This window comes from Rhinatrema bivittatum, chromosome 4 (assembly GCF_901001135.1).
Source record: "Rhinatrema bivittatum chromosome 4, aRhiBiv1.1, whole genome shotgun sequence".
NCBI lineage: Eukaryota > Metazoa > Chordata > Amphibia > Gymnophiona > Rhinatrematidae > Rhinatrema > Rhinatrema bivittatum.
The window spans coordinates 444,722,363-444,738,015 of record NC_042618.1 but is presented as its reverse complement, the minus strand read 5'-3'; the positions used below and the strand labels follow the sequence as shown (position 1 = coordinate 444,738,015).

Sequence of the window (15,653 nt, the reverse complement as noted above, 5' to 3'; positions counted from 1 at the left end):
GTTGGGGAGCAGCCTGTAGCTAGGAATTCACCCATGTGTGAGGACTACCATCCTGCTTGTCCTAGGAGAAAGCAGAATTGCTTATCTGTAACAGGTGTTCTCAGAAGACAGCAGGATGTTAGTCCTCATGAAACCTGCCCACCACCCTGCAGAATTGGGGAGTTTGTTTTCTCCTATTTTTTTTTAATATAATTCAATGTTTCCCCATGATAGCAGGCTGAATTAGCCATGCTGTCTGGGAGCGTCGCGACTGGATCAGGTTTCTCAAAGAGTACAGAGTTTTGAACTTTGTACGGCTGCGCAGTAAGGTTCCCGCGCGATTGCCATTTTACCTCAGTCTCTTGTTACAAAGCGAGAAGTATGTGGAGAATAGATTCTGTTTATGTGTAGACTGTCTAGGGAGGTGGGCCGGGAATGCATGGCTAATTCAGCCTATCTATGGAAATACCGTTTACGGTAAGCAAACTTGCTTTTTCCCCATCAATAGCAGGCTGAATTAGCCATGCTGTCTGGGAGTCCCAAGCTCCTGGGTGGTGTCCAGGTTTTTTGTTCTTTAGGTCAGGACACACCCTTTAACCCAAAAAAGTAAACAGTCTTATTTAGATGCAATGGTTGACAGGATTGCCGAACCCATGGCTGCATCAGGAGAGCTCTGCTGTTCTAGACAGTAGTGTGCTGTGAAAGTGTGGAGAGAAGACCAATTTGCCACTTCACAAATTTCAGAAACGTTCCGCTGATAGACATGTCCAACAGACATTGTTGCTCTAATTTGGTGTGCTTTTGATCTTGTATCCAATGGCATGTTGCGCTTATTATAGCAAAATGTTATACATTGGGACAACCAACTGGACAGAGTTCTCTTGGAGACAGGTTGGTTTGGAGAATTTGGATTGAAGGAGAGAAACAGCTGAGATGACCTGAATTCAGAATGTGTTCTTTGTAATAAGCTAGCGCTCTCTTACAGTCTAAGGAATGTAGAATTTTCTCTGTCATTCGCATGAGGCTTAGGCTTGAAGATTGGAAGAGTAATGGACTGGTTGATGTGAAAGGCTGATACAAATTTTAAGTAAGGGGAGTAATGAACCAAGGCTTGAAGTTCGCTTACTCTCCTTGCTGATGTTACCGCCACCAAGAATATTGTTTTCCAAGTAAGGTATTTGATATGACAGGATTCTAGAGGTTCAAAAGGAGGTAACATTATTGTTCCAGGACGATATTGAAATTCCATGGTATAGGCGGTTTCGTGACTGGTGGTCTAAGATGCAGTATACCATGCATGAATCTGGAGATTAAAGGATGGTTGGAAATGGGTAGTCCATTATGAGCATGATGGAAAGCTGCAATTACGCTGATATGCACTCGAACTAAAGTATATGCCAGACCAGCTGCGAAGAGAGTGTGGAGGTACTTCAGAATATTGTGTTACTATTGTAGAGTCAGGGTCTAGAATTTTTGGTCTGCACCATGCTGAGTAACGACGCTACTTCCTGGCAGTTACGCCTGGTGGACGGTTTTCTGGATGGTTTAGTACGTGCAGTTCAACCTCCATGCCGTCAGATGGAGGGATCGATGCATCGGATGAAGAAGGGATCCCCACTCCTGAGTTAACAGTTGGGGATAGTTTTCCCAACAGAATTGGTGGGCGAATGGATAGTCGCATGAGATACGCATACCATAGCTGCCTTGGCCAGGACGGGGCTATGAGAATCATGTCTGCTGCATCCCTGATGCAATTTTGTATTGTTTTGGATATTAGTGGAATGGGAGGGTAAGCGTAGAGTAGACCCTCCGTCCATGGGATGAGGAAAGCATCTGGAGTGTAACGCAGTTTGCTTGGGAGATGGAGCAAAATGTCTGTTTGCGCCAGTTGCTCTCTGTGGCAAAGAGGTCTATGGTTGGAAAGTCCCAGTGTTGGAATATGCTTGATGTCACGCCCCGATTCAAGGTCCATTCGTGTGGATGGAAAATTCTGCTGAGGCGGTCCGCTGTTACATTGTCTAAATCTGGGAAGGCAAGTGGCCTGTATCAAGACTTGGTTCGATATTGCCCAAGTCAGTATGCGAAGTGCCTCCCAACAGAGAATCCAGGAACCTAACCCTCCTTCCTTGTTTACATAGAACATGGCTACCTGGTTGTCTGTATATACCATGAGATGTTTTCCTCGAAGTTGGGTAAAGAAGGTTTGAAGTGCTTTCCAAATGGCTCGAAGCTCTAGGACAGTGATGGCTAACCTACGACACGCCGAGACGTTTTTGCTGACACGCGCAGCGTTTCAAGAACTATCGGGAATTTTTTTTTTTTTTTTTTTTAATCGGCTGCGCCGAGCCTTTTCTTTTTCAGCTGCGCCAACCCTTTAAAATTTGTTTTTTTAGTATCCCCCTACCCTCCGGACCCCTCCACCAATGCCCCCGGGCGCAGGGAGGCTCATGCGGCGCAGCGATGAGGCTCAAGACAAAGATCGCATTTAAACGCGCTGATGCTTCTCTTCCTTCCTGCCTGTGCGTCCCCGGAAGTAAACGTTGCCGGAGCCGCGTGGGCAGGAAGGAGGTGAAGAATCAGCGCGTGCAGAAGAGGAGCAGCATTTGCGTTTACGGGCCGCCGCGAATCCCAAGTAGCAGCGGTCCGAGAAGAGGAAGAGGCCCGGTAGCAGGGCCGCCACGGCCCGAGAAGATCAGGGCCGCTGCAGAGCCCATCCTGCGGCGACCTGCGAAGAGGAGGCCCAGAGGTGAGAGAGAGGCTGAGGGTCTGTAGAGTGTGCATGTGTGCATGTTTGAGATGAGCTGAGAGACAGTGTGTGGGAGTGAAGACCTGAATGTTTGCAGAGACAGCATTGAGAGCCTCTGTGTGTTTGTGAGAGAGAGAGAGAGAGCATGTGCCAGTGAGAGCCTGTGCGTATGAATGATTGTATGAGAGAGAGCCTGTGTGTATGAATGATTGTATGAGAGAGAGCATGTGCCAGTGAGAGCCTGTGTGTGTGAGAAACAGAAATGCATGTGAGAATGAGAACCTGACTGTGTGTTTGAGGGAAGAAGATGGAGAGAAAAGAAACAGAAAAAAAGACAATATAAAAGGAATTGGCAAAAAAATAAGAAAGGGAAGGTGGAAAAAAAAAGCCTGTGACCAACCAATTAGAAAACTAAGATCAGACAGCAAAGGCAAAAAAAAAAAAAACTTTTTAGTGATTGGCACATGTAATCTTTGGGAATGTGCAAGAATAGCACTTTCTCTACGGATCTCACAATGTACAAGATCAGCATGGAGAAAGTGGAAGCCCATGGGGCCTGCACAGAGGAGGCAGCAGAATGGGCTTCAGTGTCAGTAGCAGCAATCAGCACCTCCCCAATAGCCATGTGGCAGCACTGGAATGAGAGAGGCTCTGAGGTTGCTGGCAAAAGAGAGGGGGGTCTGCCTTTAATGTGTGCATGTGTATGAATGGGACTCTGCTTGGGGGTGTATGTATGTGAATGCATGGGTGCCTGCCTGGGGGTCTGTGTGTGTGAGAATGAATGTGTGCATGCCTGAGGGATGGGGAGGGAGTGGTGTGAAAATGAATGGGAGCCAATAAAAGAAACAGACTGACAGATGAAGTTTGTAACGCTTGCTTGGACTTGAAGTGTACGAAATACCAACCTTCAATTGAAGATTTAGCCAATGAAATTCAGCAACAAAAAAGTCACTAAGCAGGTAAGGTAAAGAATTATTTGTTTTTGCTTTATTAATAAATACAGTACATATTAAAATTTTTGTTATTGATTAGAGCTACAAATATCACAAAATTATGGATTTTTCTAGAAGTGACACACCACCCGAGTTATGCTCGGTTTTTTTTATGAATTTTGACACACTGAGCTCAAAAGGTTGGCCATCACTGCTCTAGGAGATTGATCTGATAGTTGGTCTCCTGAAGAGACCAGTGACCCTGAGATTTTAATTCGTTTAAATGGGCTCCCCAGCCCCTTCTGGATGTATCCATCGTGAGAGTGATTTGGTGAGGAGGCAACTGAAAAGGTGCCCCCGAGGACAAGTGGTTGGTGTTCATCCACCATGTCGGTGCGCATTTGTCTGGTAAGACGTACTCTGGTCGAGAGTGGTTGCCAGAACTGTGACCATTGAGTCTTGAGGCCCCATTGTAGGCGACGCATGTGCAGTCTTGTGTACGGGACAACGTGGATGGCTGCTGCCATATGACCCAGCAGTTGAAGAATTTGGTGTGCCAATGCATGCGAATGATTGAATAGACGTTGAGCAAGAGAGGACAGAGTTTGAATCCTGTGCTGTGGTAGGTAAGCTCTCTGTTGCATTGTACTGATGAGCGCCCCAATGAACTGTAGAACTTGTGTTGGTTGTAGGTGGGATTTTTCGTAATTTATTATAAATCCCAATGTCTGAAGACAATTGATTGTTTGGAACGCATGAGTCTTCAAGGTAGTTGAATCAGAGGCTACCAACATCCAGTCGTCGAGATAGGGAAAAATCTCTATCGAGAGCTGTCTGAGATGAGCCGCCACCACCACTGCTAAGCATTTTGGGATTACCCTCGGGGCTGAGGAAAGGCCAAAAGGTAGAACCTTGAATTGATAGTGGTTGTTCTGAACTTGGAAGCAAAAGTAATGCCAGGAGGAAGGGTGCATGGGTATGTGGGAATATGCATCCTTCAGGTCTATGGAGCATAGCCAATCGTTGGGCTGTAGAAGAGGAAGAATACTCTTGAGGTCATTTTGAATTTTTCTTTTTTAATGTGTTTGTTGAGGTTTCACAAATCTAAGATTGGTCGAAGACCTCCTGACTTTTTTGGAATGAGAAGATATGGGGAGTAAAACCCTCGATCTTTTGATGAGATTGGGATTGCTTGAACTGAGTTCTGCAACTATAGAGTGACTAACTGTTCTTACAGGTCCCGGGAGTTTTTTGATGTATTCCATAGCAGGGGAAACTTGAGGGAGGGTTGGAAGAGTCAGAAAAAGATGGAGTTTGTTTTGGAGGTGCTGCTGGAGTTTGCTTTTGAGCCTGTGATTGGCGTGGACGTCTACGGAAGGGATGAGCCTGTGGTTGGTAACACTGCATTCTATAAGTGTTGTATGGTTTGAACGGTGCCCTTGCATAAGGCAGTCTTCTGAATGAAGGGTAGAATCTTTTAGAAGAGGCAGGAGAGTCTGTTGGTGATGTCAAAGACTGAACTGCAGTATTCTGTTCTTTCAAAAGGTAACAGTTTCCCCAAATTTGTTACCAAAAAGATTGTCTCCAAGACAAGGTATATCAACCAACTTGTCATGGACATCATCACGTATTGAACTAGCTCTTAACCATGTCATGTGCCGTGCTGCTATTGCCGTAGCTGAGGATCTAGCCGATGATTCAAATGATTCATAAACCGAACAAAGTAAATGTCGAAGATCTTCCTCCATATCTGTAAATGGCTGTGGTAAGGAGTTATCCGAAACCAGACATATGGGATGTAATCTCTGGAGACATTCAAATAGATATTGGATTACGTAAAATTGATGGTGCTGGATTTTTGTGGCTAGCATGGACGAGTGGTACACCTTACGGCCAAAATCATCCATTGATTTATGGTCTTTGCCCTGTGTTGAATTTGCATGAAGTTTTGATCTCTTGGCTCGTAGTAGTGCAGATTCCAGTACTACGGAGTTGTGGGGTAATTGTGTGGACTCAGATCGTGGAATTTCGCATACGGTATTTTAAGTCCGTTTTCCTTGACGCAGCTATGCTGGTAAAGGGTTTCTCCCACATCTTATGCAGAACAGCATCTAGTACAGCATGTGGTGGTAAAACAGAGAAAACCTACTGTCGTTTCGGTCATTCCCATCCAAGCAACAGTAAGATGTGAATGTGGAGAGAACTATTTCGCAGCCTTGCAGATTTCCTCCATGGAAACTGCTCGAAAGTGGGCCACTGACGCTGCAATGGCTCGGATAAAATGAGCATTAACATGAGCCCCAAGATGCAGTCCCGCCTGGGCATAACAGAAGGAGATGCAATCTGCTAGCCAATTCGATAGTGTCTGTTTGGCATTGCCCAACCTATTCTTATCAAGGGAAACAAAAAGTTGGGTGGACTGTCTATGGGCTTCTGTCTGCACCATATAGGCATCTAAGGCTCGCTTGCAGTCCAAACTATGCAGGGCTCATTCACCTTGGTGCAAATGGAGCTTGGGAAAGAATGTTGGCAGGATGATGGACGTCCACCACCTTAAGGCAGGAACTTAGGGAGCATACGCAAGACCATCCTGTCATGATAGAACTTAGTGTAAAGTGGATAAGTCACTAAGGCCTGGAGCTCACTGACCCTGCGTGCTGAGGACCACCACCACCAAAAATATGACTTTCCAGGTCAGGTTCTTTAGGTCGTAGGTGCACAGCAGCTCAAAAGGAGCTTTCATCAGCTAAGCTAACACCACATAGAAGTCCCAAGACGCAGCAGGAGGCCTTAAGGGAGGCTTCAACTGAAGTAGGCTCCGCATAAAACGTACAACTATAGGCGGTACAGAGATGGGTGTACCATCTACACCATGATGGTATGTGCCAATTGCACTCAGATGAACTCAGTGTGTTTCGAAGACAGCTTCCAATAGGTGTATGAGGTAGAAGGAGAAGTCCATTACCTGCTATTAAGTTGACTTAGAAAATTACCACTGCTATTACTAGCAACAGTAGCATGAAATAGACAGTTTTTGGGTACTTGCCAGGTTCTTATGGCCTGGATTGGCCACTGTTGGAAACAGGATGCTGGGCTTGATGGACCCTTGGTCTGACCTAGTATGGCATGTTCTTATGTTCTTAATCAAGCAGTTTTGTGTGGGGCAGGAGAATGAATTTAGGGCCTTCTGCTCACACCACACGGAAAACCTCCTCTTCATTCCATAGGACATTCTAGTGGAAGGCTTTCTAGAAGCTATCAGAATCTAAGACATACTATGGGACATCAAAGGTTGCAGGATTAATCTCTCAATATCCAGGCTGTGAGCAACAAGGCCTGGAGATTCAATGTCACAACCTGCTTTGATCTTTCATGATAATCTAGGGAAGTCCCCAGACTGATCAGTCTGCAGATGGACAACTCCCATAGGAGTGTAAATCAGATCTGTTTCAGCCAATAAAGGGCTATGAGGATCATAGTCCCCTTGTCCTCGCAAAGCTTCAAGAGAGTCTTAGCCACTAAGGGAATCGGAAGATACGTGTACAGAAGATCTTTGCCCCAATGACAGACAAGAGCATCAGAGACTGGTTTGACTTGTACAGGGAGCAGAAAAGAGACACCATCCTGTTGCAAGGGGATGTGATGAGATCCACATCCAGGGTCCCCTAGAGGCAGAATATCTTATTTGCAAAATCATGGTTCAGATACCATTCATGGGGTCTGAAGGCACAAGTCAGTCTGTCCGCTTCCACATTCTCCGACCCGGCCAGGTACACGACCCTAAGCATCACCCCGTGGTATAGGATCCATGACCAGATCTGGACCGCTTCCTGACACAGGAGGTATGATCCCATGATTCCCTGCTTGTTGACATACATTGCCATCTGGGTGTCAGTTTGAATCAGAACAACTTTATTAGACAGCCAATCTCTGAAAGCCCATAGCACGTACCTGAACGCCCGAAGCTCCAGGAATTTGATTTGACAACAGCTTTCCTGAGCAGACCAGGAAAAACCCTGTCCCTGGAGTTGACTGAGGTGCTGGTTGGGGACTGCGAGCACTCTGCTGCCTGGGACCGCCATAGGAGCCTTGATGCTGTTGACAGGAGCGAGGGGGTGGAGGGTATTACTTCCTCTGGTGAAAGACTTCCTCTGCCCCAATCTAGAAGACCTCCTAGATGAGGATGACTGATCCATAGTGCTGGTGGAGAGTTGTTGGAAGGGTTTTATGGTGGTCCCGGAGATGGGCCACCACAACCCTCACCCTATCTACAAAGATTCTCCCCAGTACACGACATGTGAGCGAGTTGTTCCTGTACCTCCGGTCAGAGAACTGAGACCCACAGTCATGCCATTCTGCAGGCACCAATTCCCGCTACAGAAACCCTCAATGCCATCTTGAAATCATCATAGATCGCTTGGAGCTAGTGTTTTTCGCACTCCAGGCCCTTATGCACCAGCAACATGAGGGTGTCCTGCTTAGGCAGCTGCTTGGCCACCTCCAGCACTGCTTCCAGATGTCCCCTATATGAGTACTGGCTCATATAGAGCTGAAAGTAAGCTATACAGGCAATGAGCATGGCTCCCTGAAACACCTTTATTCCAAGAGCATCCATCGCTCTGTGGTCCTTACCCGGGATCACCGAGGAATGGGTCCAAGAACACTTGGCTCTCGAAAGTGGATTTGACTACCACCAACCGGTAGGGCAGCTATCTATTATCGAATACGGCAGCCTTCTAGACGAGGTACACCCCATCAGCCTTCTTGTTTACAGGAGGCATTATGAAGGGGTGATCCAATATCCTCAGCAGCAACTCCTTACGATCTCATGTACCAGGTCCGCCACAATCTCCTTAGGAGGCTCCAAGATCTCAAGCATTTTCTGCCTGGCATCCTCCTCCGTCAATAACTGAAATGGGATGGCTTCCGCCGTCACCCTGACAAACCCTGCGAAGGTTAAGACCTCAGGCGGAGACTTCCTTCGCTCTTCTGGAGGGGAAGGGTCTGATAGGAGATTCTCAGAGCCCTCCATGGTGTCATCCCCCCTAGAAGTCATAGGGACCCTCATCCTCACTGAAAGCAACAGAGGATGGAGCCCTAGGGCTCTCAGCCTTCGTCTACAGGTGCAGGCACTGGCAGAGCTGGATGGGGGCCTACAGGCCTCGGCATCTCTGCCGGCCTGGGTGTAGCTTCCACCTCAGAGGATCCAGCAATGACCATGTCATAGCAGGAGCCTGCAGTACCCAGACAGGCACCGACGCCAACCCAGAAACTAACAACAGCTGGGTCGATGAGCACATTGAGCTTCTCCAGTAGCGGTTCCAGGATGGACAATTTTGGCTCCAGTGCCATTGGTGCCACAGGACCAATGTCCTGCATCGCCCCGTTCCGCTGCCAGTTGCACTCGCCGCTCAAGCTCCTCCTCAAACACTGCCAATATCAACTGGGAGGAAGGAGGCGCTACTGGAATGGACCAAGAGGGACCCCAGCATCGAATGCAGGCGAAAAATCTGCAAAAAAAAAAACTAAAGAAGAAAAGTTTTCCAAAATAGGCCAAAAAGTCCAACAAGAGCTCACCAACCGCGATGCTGCAGCTCCATGGAAAAAAAAACACTGAAGAGGGTCCACGTGGATGCGTGGTATAGAGCATGCTGGGCATGCCCAATGTGGCAAGTCAAAATTCTAGAAACTATGACAAGTTTTCAGTATTGGGGTTCCATCTGATGTAGTCACCCATGTGTGAGGACTGCTATCCTGCTTGTCCTAGAAGAATACCAAAATAGCAAAACTGAAATTATACATAAAATAAAGCAGCTCTCATACATTATATAACAGCCCTGTTATACAGAGTTGGTCATGACTTATGAACCTGGTAAGTACTTTAAAGGAATTACTTGCTTCAGTTGCCCTTGAACTTTTTCTAATTCTTTCTTCAGTTCTTCCGAGTACCATTTCTCTTCCTAGGGAGAAGAAAACACAAAAAGGCACATCCACATTTCATTTCACTACTTGTAGAAGACAGATTTTGAACACTAAAATCATCTACTCACTCTTTAAAAAGAAAAATTGTAGGTTTTAGATCTAACCTTAAGTGAAGCTTGCAGATCTTTAACTTCTTGTTGGAGTAATATTACATCTCCTCTGTATGTAAGCAAAAAATAAAGTCAAATATTAGAACATTACATTTCTCCTGGGGATATCTTCTTGGAGGATCAACAATCAACAGGACAGGAAATTAGTTGGAAGGGCAATATTGCTAATATAATTCTCCACACATACACAAAAAAGGAAAACAAAACTAAAGATAGATTTACTTTTCAGGGGTGAATGTTTGATCCTCTGGGTACTAGCAGAAGATCAAATTTCACGAAAATCACTACAACAGTAATATCTCTCAGAATTAGGAACTGGTTTGTTAAAAGCAAACTACCACTGAGACTAGCCAGATGGTCCTGCAACAGTATGCACCATGTTCAATTCCTGGACCAGCACCTGTTCCTCAGGCTGACAGGGGAACGGAATGTGCAAGCATTATTCATAGGCCTTGGGAAGGAAGATTGCACACATTGTTGAAGGGCCAACGTACACTGAGTTCAAGGATGTACCTGTGCTGGGCTCTGGGGAAAATCAAGAGCCATGTTTCAGTCATAGGACTGTAGCTGCTATGGCTGGGCTACATGGGAAGGAGGAAAGGGTTTAAAGTGGGAAAATCCTAGGCAGCTATTGATGAAGGCTCTAAGAGCAATAGTCCCAGTTACAGAAAGTTTTAACTGAGTTGGAAAATGCAAGGTGCAGGAGGAGGATGCTGGGCAAAAGAATAAAAACCCATAAATACTATTTTGCTTCTATAACAAACATCTTTGTTTAAACTTCCAGTGAAATCCATTTAAATAAATATCCTTTTCTGCACAATTTTTCACAATTCTACAAGTAGTATGCACCCCAGTATTAGATTCAGATTTTTACTGCAGAGTTATTTCTTTTGAAATTAAGCTAATCTATAATTCCCTTAGTTCCCGGGTGCAGCAGAACTCAAATCAAATACCTGACATGAAAGAGAATCCAACTGCTTCAAGTTGTATGTGTGCTATCTGTGACATCACTGCCAGAGTGGACCAATAAGATCTAGTGAATGCAAGATCATTTGCAACTCTCCTGCTACCACATTTATTCTAAGAGGCCTAGGCTACAGAATCCAAAAAAGGGCTCAAAAGTACATTTTTACTTGCTTTTTATATTACTCATCATAAACATTTGTTTTCATATTAGGAAGCAAAAATAAGAATACAGATTTTGTAAGCTCCATCTCCACTTCTCCCCCCTCCAAAAAAAAGAAAACTATCCCCTCTTTATGGCTTTGAAGCTTCAGTATAGTACATAATATATTGGAGGCAAAGAACACTCTCACAACTAACTTTTTTCTTTCAATTACTACCATGGCTGATATCAGAACTGGCATTTTTTTGATGCAATATTTTCTTCCTCCTTCTATATACTTCCAGCTCAATCAAAACCAGGGTTAGAATCTGGCACCATGAGCCTTCTTTCACAACTATCAGGGGATTTTACATTTCCCTTCTTCCGACATTTAGTCCAGTCACTGCAGCAACAGCTATATACCAGGACTATCTGGAACCACGCAATCATGAATTCTTAATCTTGCTACTAGGTGTCAGCCTTAAGTAATGACCATGACTCCCCACATCCTTCCCCAACAACTGTGAATACTGCCTCCATAGCATCTCCCAGCCAACATAGGGAACAGAAGACCTGACTCGGGGGATCATACTAGGGACCTTCTGCATGGTAGAACACAGCACTGCCACTGAACCACCAGGCTTACCCTGACATTTTAATATATGAATTATCCTGGAAACCATCCCGTATGGCACACCCACATTTTTATTACACAAGCTGAGCTTGTACAGCAAGACTTAAACTGCCAAAAAGCCTGCAGTGTTTAATTGCACTTTACACCAAGCAGTAGTATTGAAGGCCTGAATCATTCCCCTTTATCACATGAGACTAAATTGCAATGTTAAGAGAAAATGTGCTGGACTATTATTTCTTCTAAAAATATTTTGTCTGAAAGATTATTATTAAAATGCTGAAGGCAATCTGTGTATACATCATGAATCTAAAATATCTTAAACTACATACTGCCCACTGAGAAGCTAAAGCTCAAACTAATTATATTGTAGAACTACAGTGGCTAGACTTTAGACAGTGTCAATCTGCAACATTAGGTCTGACTCAGAAAATTTCAACTGCTCCAACATTTTAGAAGAAACAAACGTGAAAAAAAAAGATGCTTTGATCGGGCAGGTATTAAGCAGTTGGACACAGAAGGCTGAACTCTTCATGTAACTCATATTGTTAACCTCCCTACAAAAAGCTCAGGTAAACATTGGGCAGAAAAAGTACCCTGCCATCACAGAATCAATTCCGGGTTTCTTTTATAAACCAATTTTGAAAGTCAGAATCATATCTAAACAACTATCCTCATTGTTCTACATTATACACTAACAAAAATCAAATGGAAAGTTAGTTTTTGTTACACAGATCATCTGCCTGCTATACATTTTACAGTGATGAAAAACTTGGCACCTCACTTCAAGAGCTTTCTCTCAAAGCACTGGAAGGAGAAACCAGAGACTTGACATAGTGACTGATGTAGGCAAACCCAGGGTTAGCTAATGAATTTTAATCATCTTCAAAATTAAAATGGATACTAGCCAAAAATATTTCTTGGAGAAAAAAACCATGACATTCTTCCCTTCAATAAGGCTCTTTATGACCAAATTTAAAAGTATTTTCTGTTTTTCTGAGGCTACAATGCTTCGAAAATTCAACAAGCTATTGAAAAGCAGAGTTGCTTACCTGTAACAGGTGTTCTCCCAGGACAGCAGGACGTTAGTCCTCACAGATGGGTAACATCATCAGATGGAGCCCTGTCACAGAATACTTTTGTCAAAGTTTCTAGAACCTTGACTGGCACACTGAGCATGCCACTAACCCTGTGGCCACAGAGGGTCCCCCCTTCAGTTTCGTTTTATAGCAAAGGTACGAGCAAAAAATAAAACAAAATGAAAGCGAACCCAAATCCGTAGGGTGGCGGGCGGTTTTCATGAGGACTAACATCCTGCTGTCCTGGGTGAACACCTGTTACAGGTAAGCAACTCTTTCTCCCAGGACAAACAGGATGGTAGTCCTCACAGATGGGTGAATAGCAAGCTGCAGGCTGCTCCCAGAAAATCCTGGGCCTGGTGGGCCAACAGACACCCAATAACGTGTAACAAGCACAATAGGGGTGTTGTTGGCAACAGCAGGGCAGCCTGAACACCTGACGGGGTCCTAGGTAGGAAGAGTTGGGTTGTTACACTGGAAACAGATTACGGAGGACAGACTGGCCAAAGACGCTGTCCTGACGACCATCCTTATCCAGACAGTAATAGGCTGTGAAAGCGTGAAGGGAAGTCCATGTCACAGCCTTGCAGATTTCAGAAATAGGGACTGTCCGGAAGTGTGCCACTGACGCTGCCATGGCTCTCACTAAGTGCGCTTTCACTTGGCCTTCTAGCGGAAGGCCTGCTTGCTGGTAGCAGAAAGCAATACAGTACGCCAACCAATTGGAGAGGGTCTGCTTGCCCACTGCAACTCCCAGTCTATTCTTATCGAAGGAGACAAAGTTGGGTGGACTGCCTGTGGGCTGTGGTGCACTCTAAATAAAAGGCGAGAACACGCTTGCAGTCCAAGGTATGCAGAGCCCGCTCACCTGAGTGAGCATGTGGCCTCGGGGAAAAAAGTGGGCAACACAATGGACTGATTTAGGTGGACGTCCATCACTACCTTAGGCAGCAACTTGGGGTGAGTGCGCAGTACCACCCTGTCGTGGGAGAACCTCATGTAAGGCGGATAGGTTACCAGGGCCTGCAGTTCACTGATTCTGCAAGCATAAGTACCGCCATGAGGGAAGAGGACTTTCCAAGTGAGGTGCTTGAACTCTGAGCACAGGGGCTCAAACGGAGACCACATGAACCATTTCAACACAATGTTGAGGTCCCAGGCCATAAAAGGACCATGTAGCGGAGACTTTAGCTGTAGTAAGCCTCTCATGAAGTGCCCCACTAAGGGCTGCACCGAGAATGGGGTATCGCCCACCCCTAGGTGGTATGCGCTAATGGCACTCAGATGTACCCTGATCGAGGTGGTCTGTAGAACGGACTCCGAAAGGTACCAGAAGTAGTCCAAAATCCTCAGCATGGGACAGGAGAAGGGGTCAAGGGCTTCTTGCGTGCACCATGAGGAGAACCGCTTCCACTTCGCTAGATATGACTTCCGCGTGGAAGGCTTTCGCGAAGCTACTAGGACCTGAGACACATTGGCAGAAAGGTTGAGAGACTGATAAATCAGGCTTTCAACACCCATGCGGTCAGGGACCGGAGGTTCGGGTGGCGAAGCCTGCCCTGATATTGCATGATGAGATCGGACGAGGTGCCCAGGCGAATGGGTTCCTGGACAGAGAGGTTGCGGAGGATTGAGAACCAGTCCAGACGTGGCCAATGTGGGGCTATGAGGATCATGGAGCCTCGGTCCCGCTGTAGCTTCACGAAAGTCTTGGCTATTAGTGGAATCGGAGGGTACGCGTATAGCAGGCCTGCACCCCAGGAGTGGGCGAAGGCATCCACGGCTGGTTTCTTGCGATCCCCCTGTAGGGAGCAGAATCTGTCCACCTTGTGGTTCTGCGGGGTCGCAAAGAGATCGACGTCCGGCTGACCCCACCAGCGGAAGATCCTGGTCGCTACAGAGGGGTTCAGGGACCACTCATGGGGCTGGAATGTCCAGCTGAGGCGGTCCGCCACTACATTCTGAGTGCCTGCCAGGTAGGTGGGCTCGCAGGAGCATGGAACGCGATAGGGCCCAGGCCGAAATCTGCGCCACCTCTTGGCAGAGCAAGTAAGAGCCTGTGCCCCCCCCTGCATGTTCAGGTACCACATGGCTACCTGGGTTGTCCGTCTGGATCAGGATGACTTTGTTGGACAGGCAGTCCTGAAATGCGTAGAGGGCGTACGGCATCGCTTGGAGTTCCAGAAAGTTGATCTGGCAGGCCGCCTCGGCTCTCAACCACATCCCTTGTATGCGCAGGTCGTTGACATGGGCGCCCCAGACTAGGTTGGAGGCATCTGTGGTCAAAGTTATTTGAGTCGCCAGGGGGCTGAAAAGGAAGCCCTTTCCTCAAGTTGGACTTCTGCATCCGCCAGATAAGGGAGAGCTGGAGTGGAGTGGTGGACTTGTGCAGAGTTGTGCACATAAGCTTCCTGTAGATCCAGAGAGCAGAGCCATTCCCCCTGCTGCAGTAGCGGGAGTAGGGTGCCCAAGGACACCATTCTGAACCACTCTCTGCGTAGGTACCTGTTTAAGGCCCGAAGGCCACCTGACTTTTTTAGAATGAGAAAATAGAGGGAGTAGAACCCTTGGCCCCACTGGGCCCGGGGAACCGGTTCCACGGCTCTGGACTGTAATAGGGTCAAGAGTTCTGATGCGAGGGTCATAGTGTGATCAACCAGACTCTACGTCGGAGAAGGTGGGGAGTCTGCTGGATCCGCAAGAAGATTGAGATGGTAACCATGGGCTATGTTGGACAATACCATCAGTCGGTGGTGATTGGTAGCCCATTCTTGGCAAAACTACATAGACTACCTCTGACAGGAGAGTTGGCCGGAACATGCAGGGGGAGCTGGCTTGTGCTCTCTGGATGAGAGTCAAAACCCTGCTGCAGGGCTAGGCTGGGGAGCAGGCTGTGCCCTAGGTGCCCTTTATTGGCGAGAATGGCCTCTGAGAGGGCTAAGCTGTATGAGCACGGGATAATGGGAGGTAGTATCTCTGTGGTTTGTAGAATTGTTTCCTAGAGTCCCCACATGGACCTCGGCTGGCTGCTGAGGGGGCTTCAGTGGTAACAGACAGATGACGTAGGGTCTCATGTTGATCTTTTGGGC

General features: G+C 46.6%; 1 protein-coding gene across 1 annotated transcript in view; it reads right to left on the bottom strand.

The window, feature by feature from the left end:
• Positions 1 to 15,653, bottom strand: part of EEA1 (early endosome antigen 1) — a 372,360-nt gene that overhangs the window by 289,978 nt on the left and 66,729 nt on the right. The window contains 2 exon segments of the mRNA XM_029601632.1: positions 9,552 to 9,617; positions 9,744 to 9,798. Coding sequence (XP_029457492.1) covers positions 9,552 to 9,617; positions 9,744 to 9,798 — 121 coding nt within the window.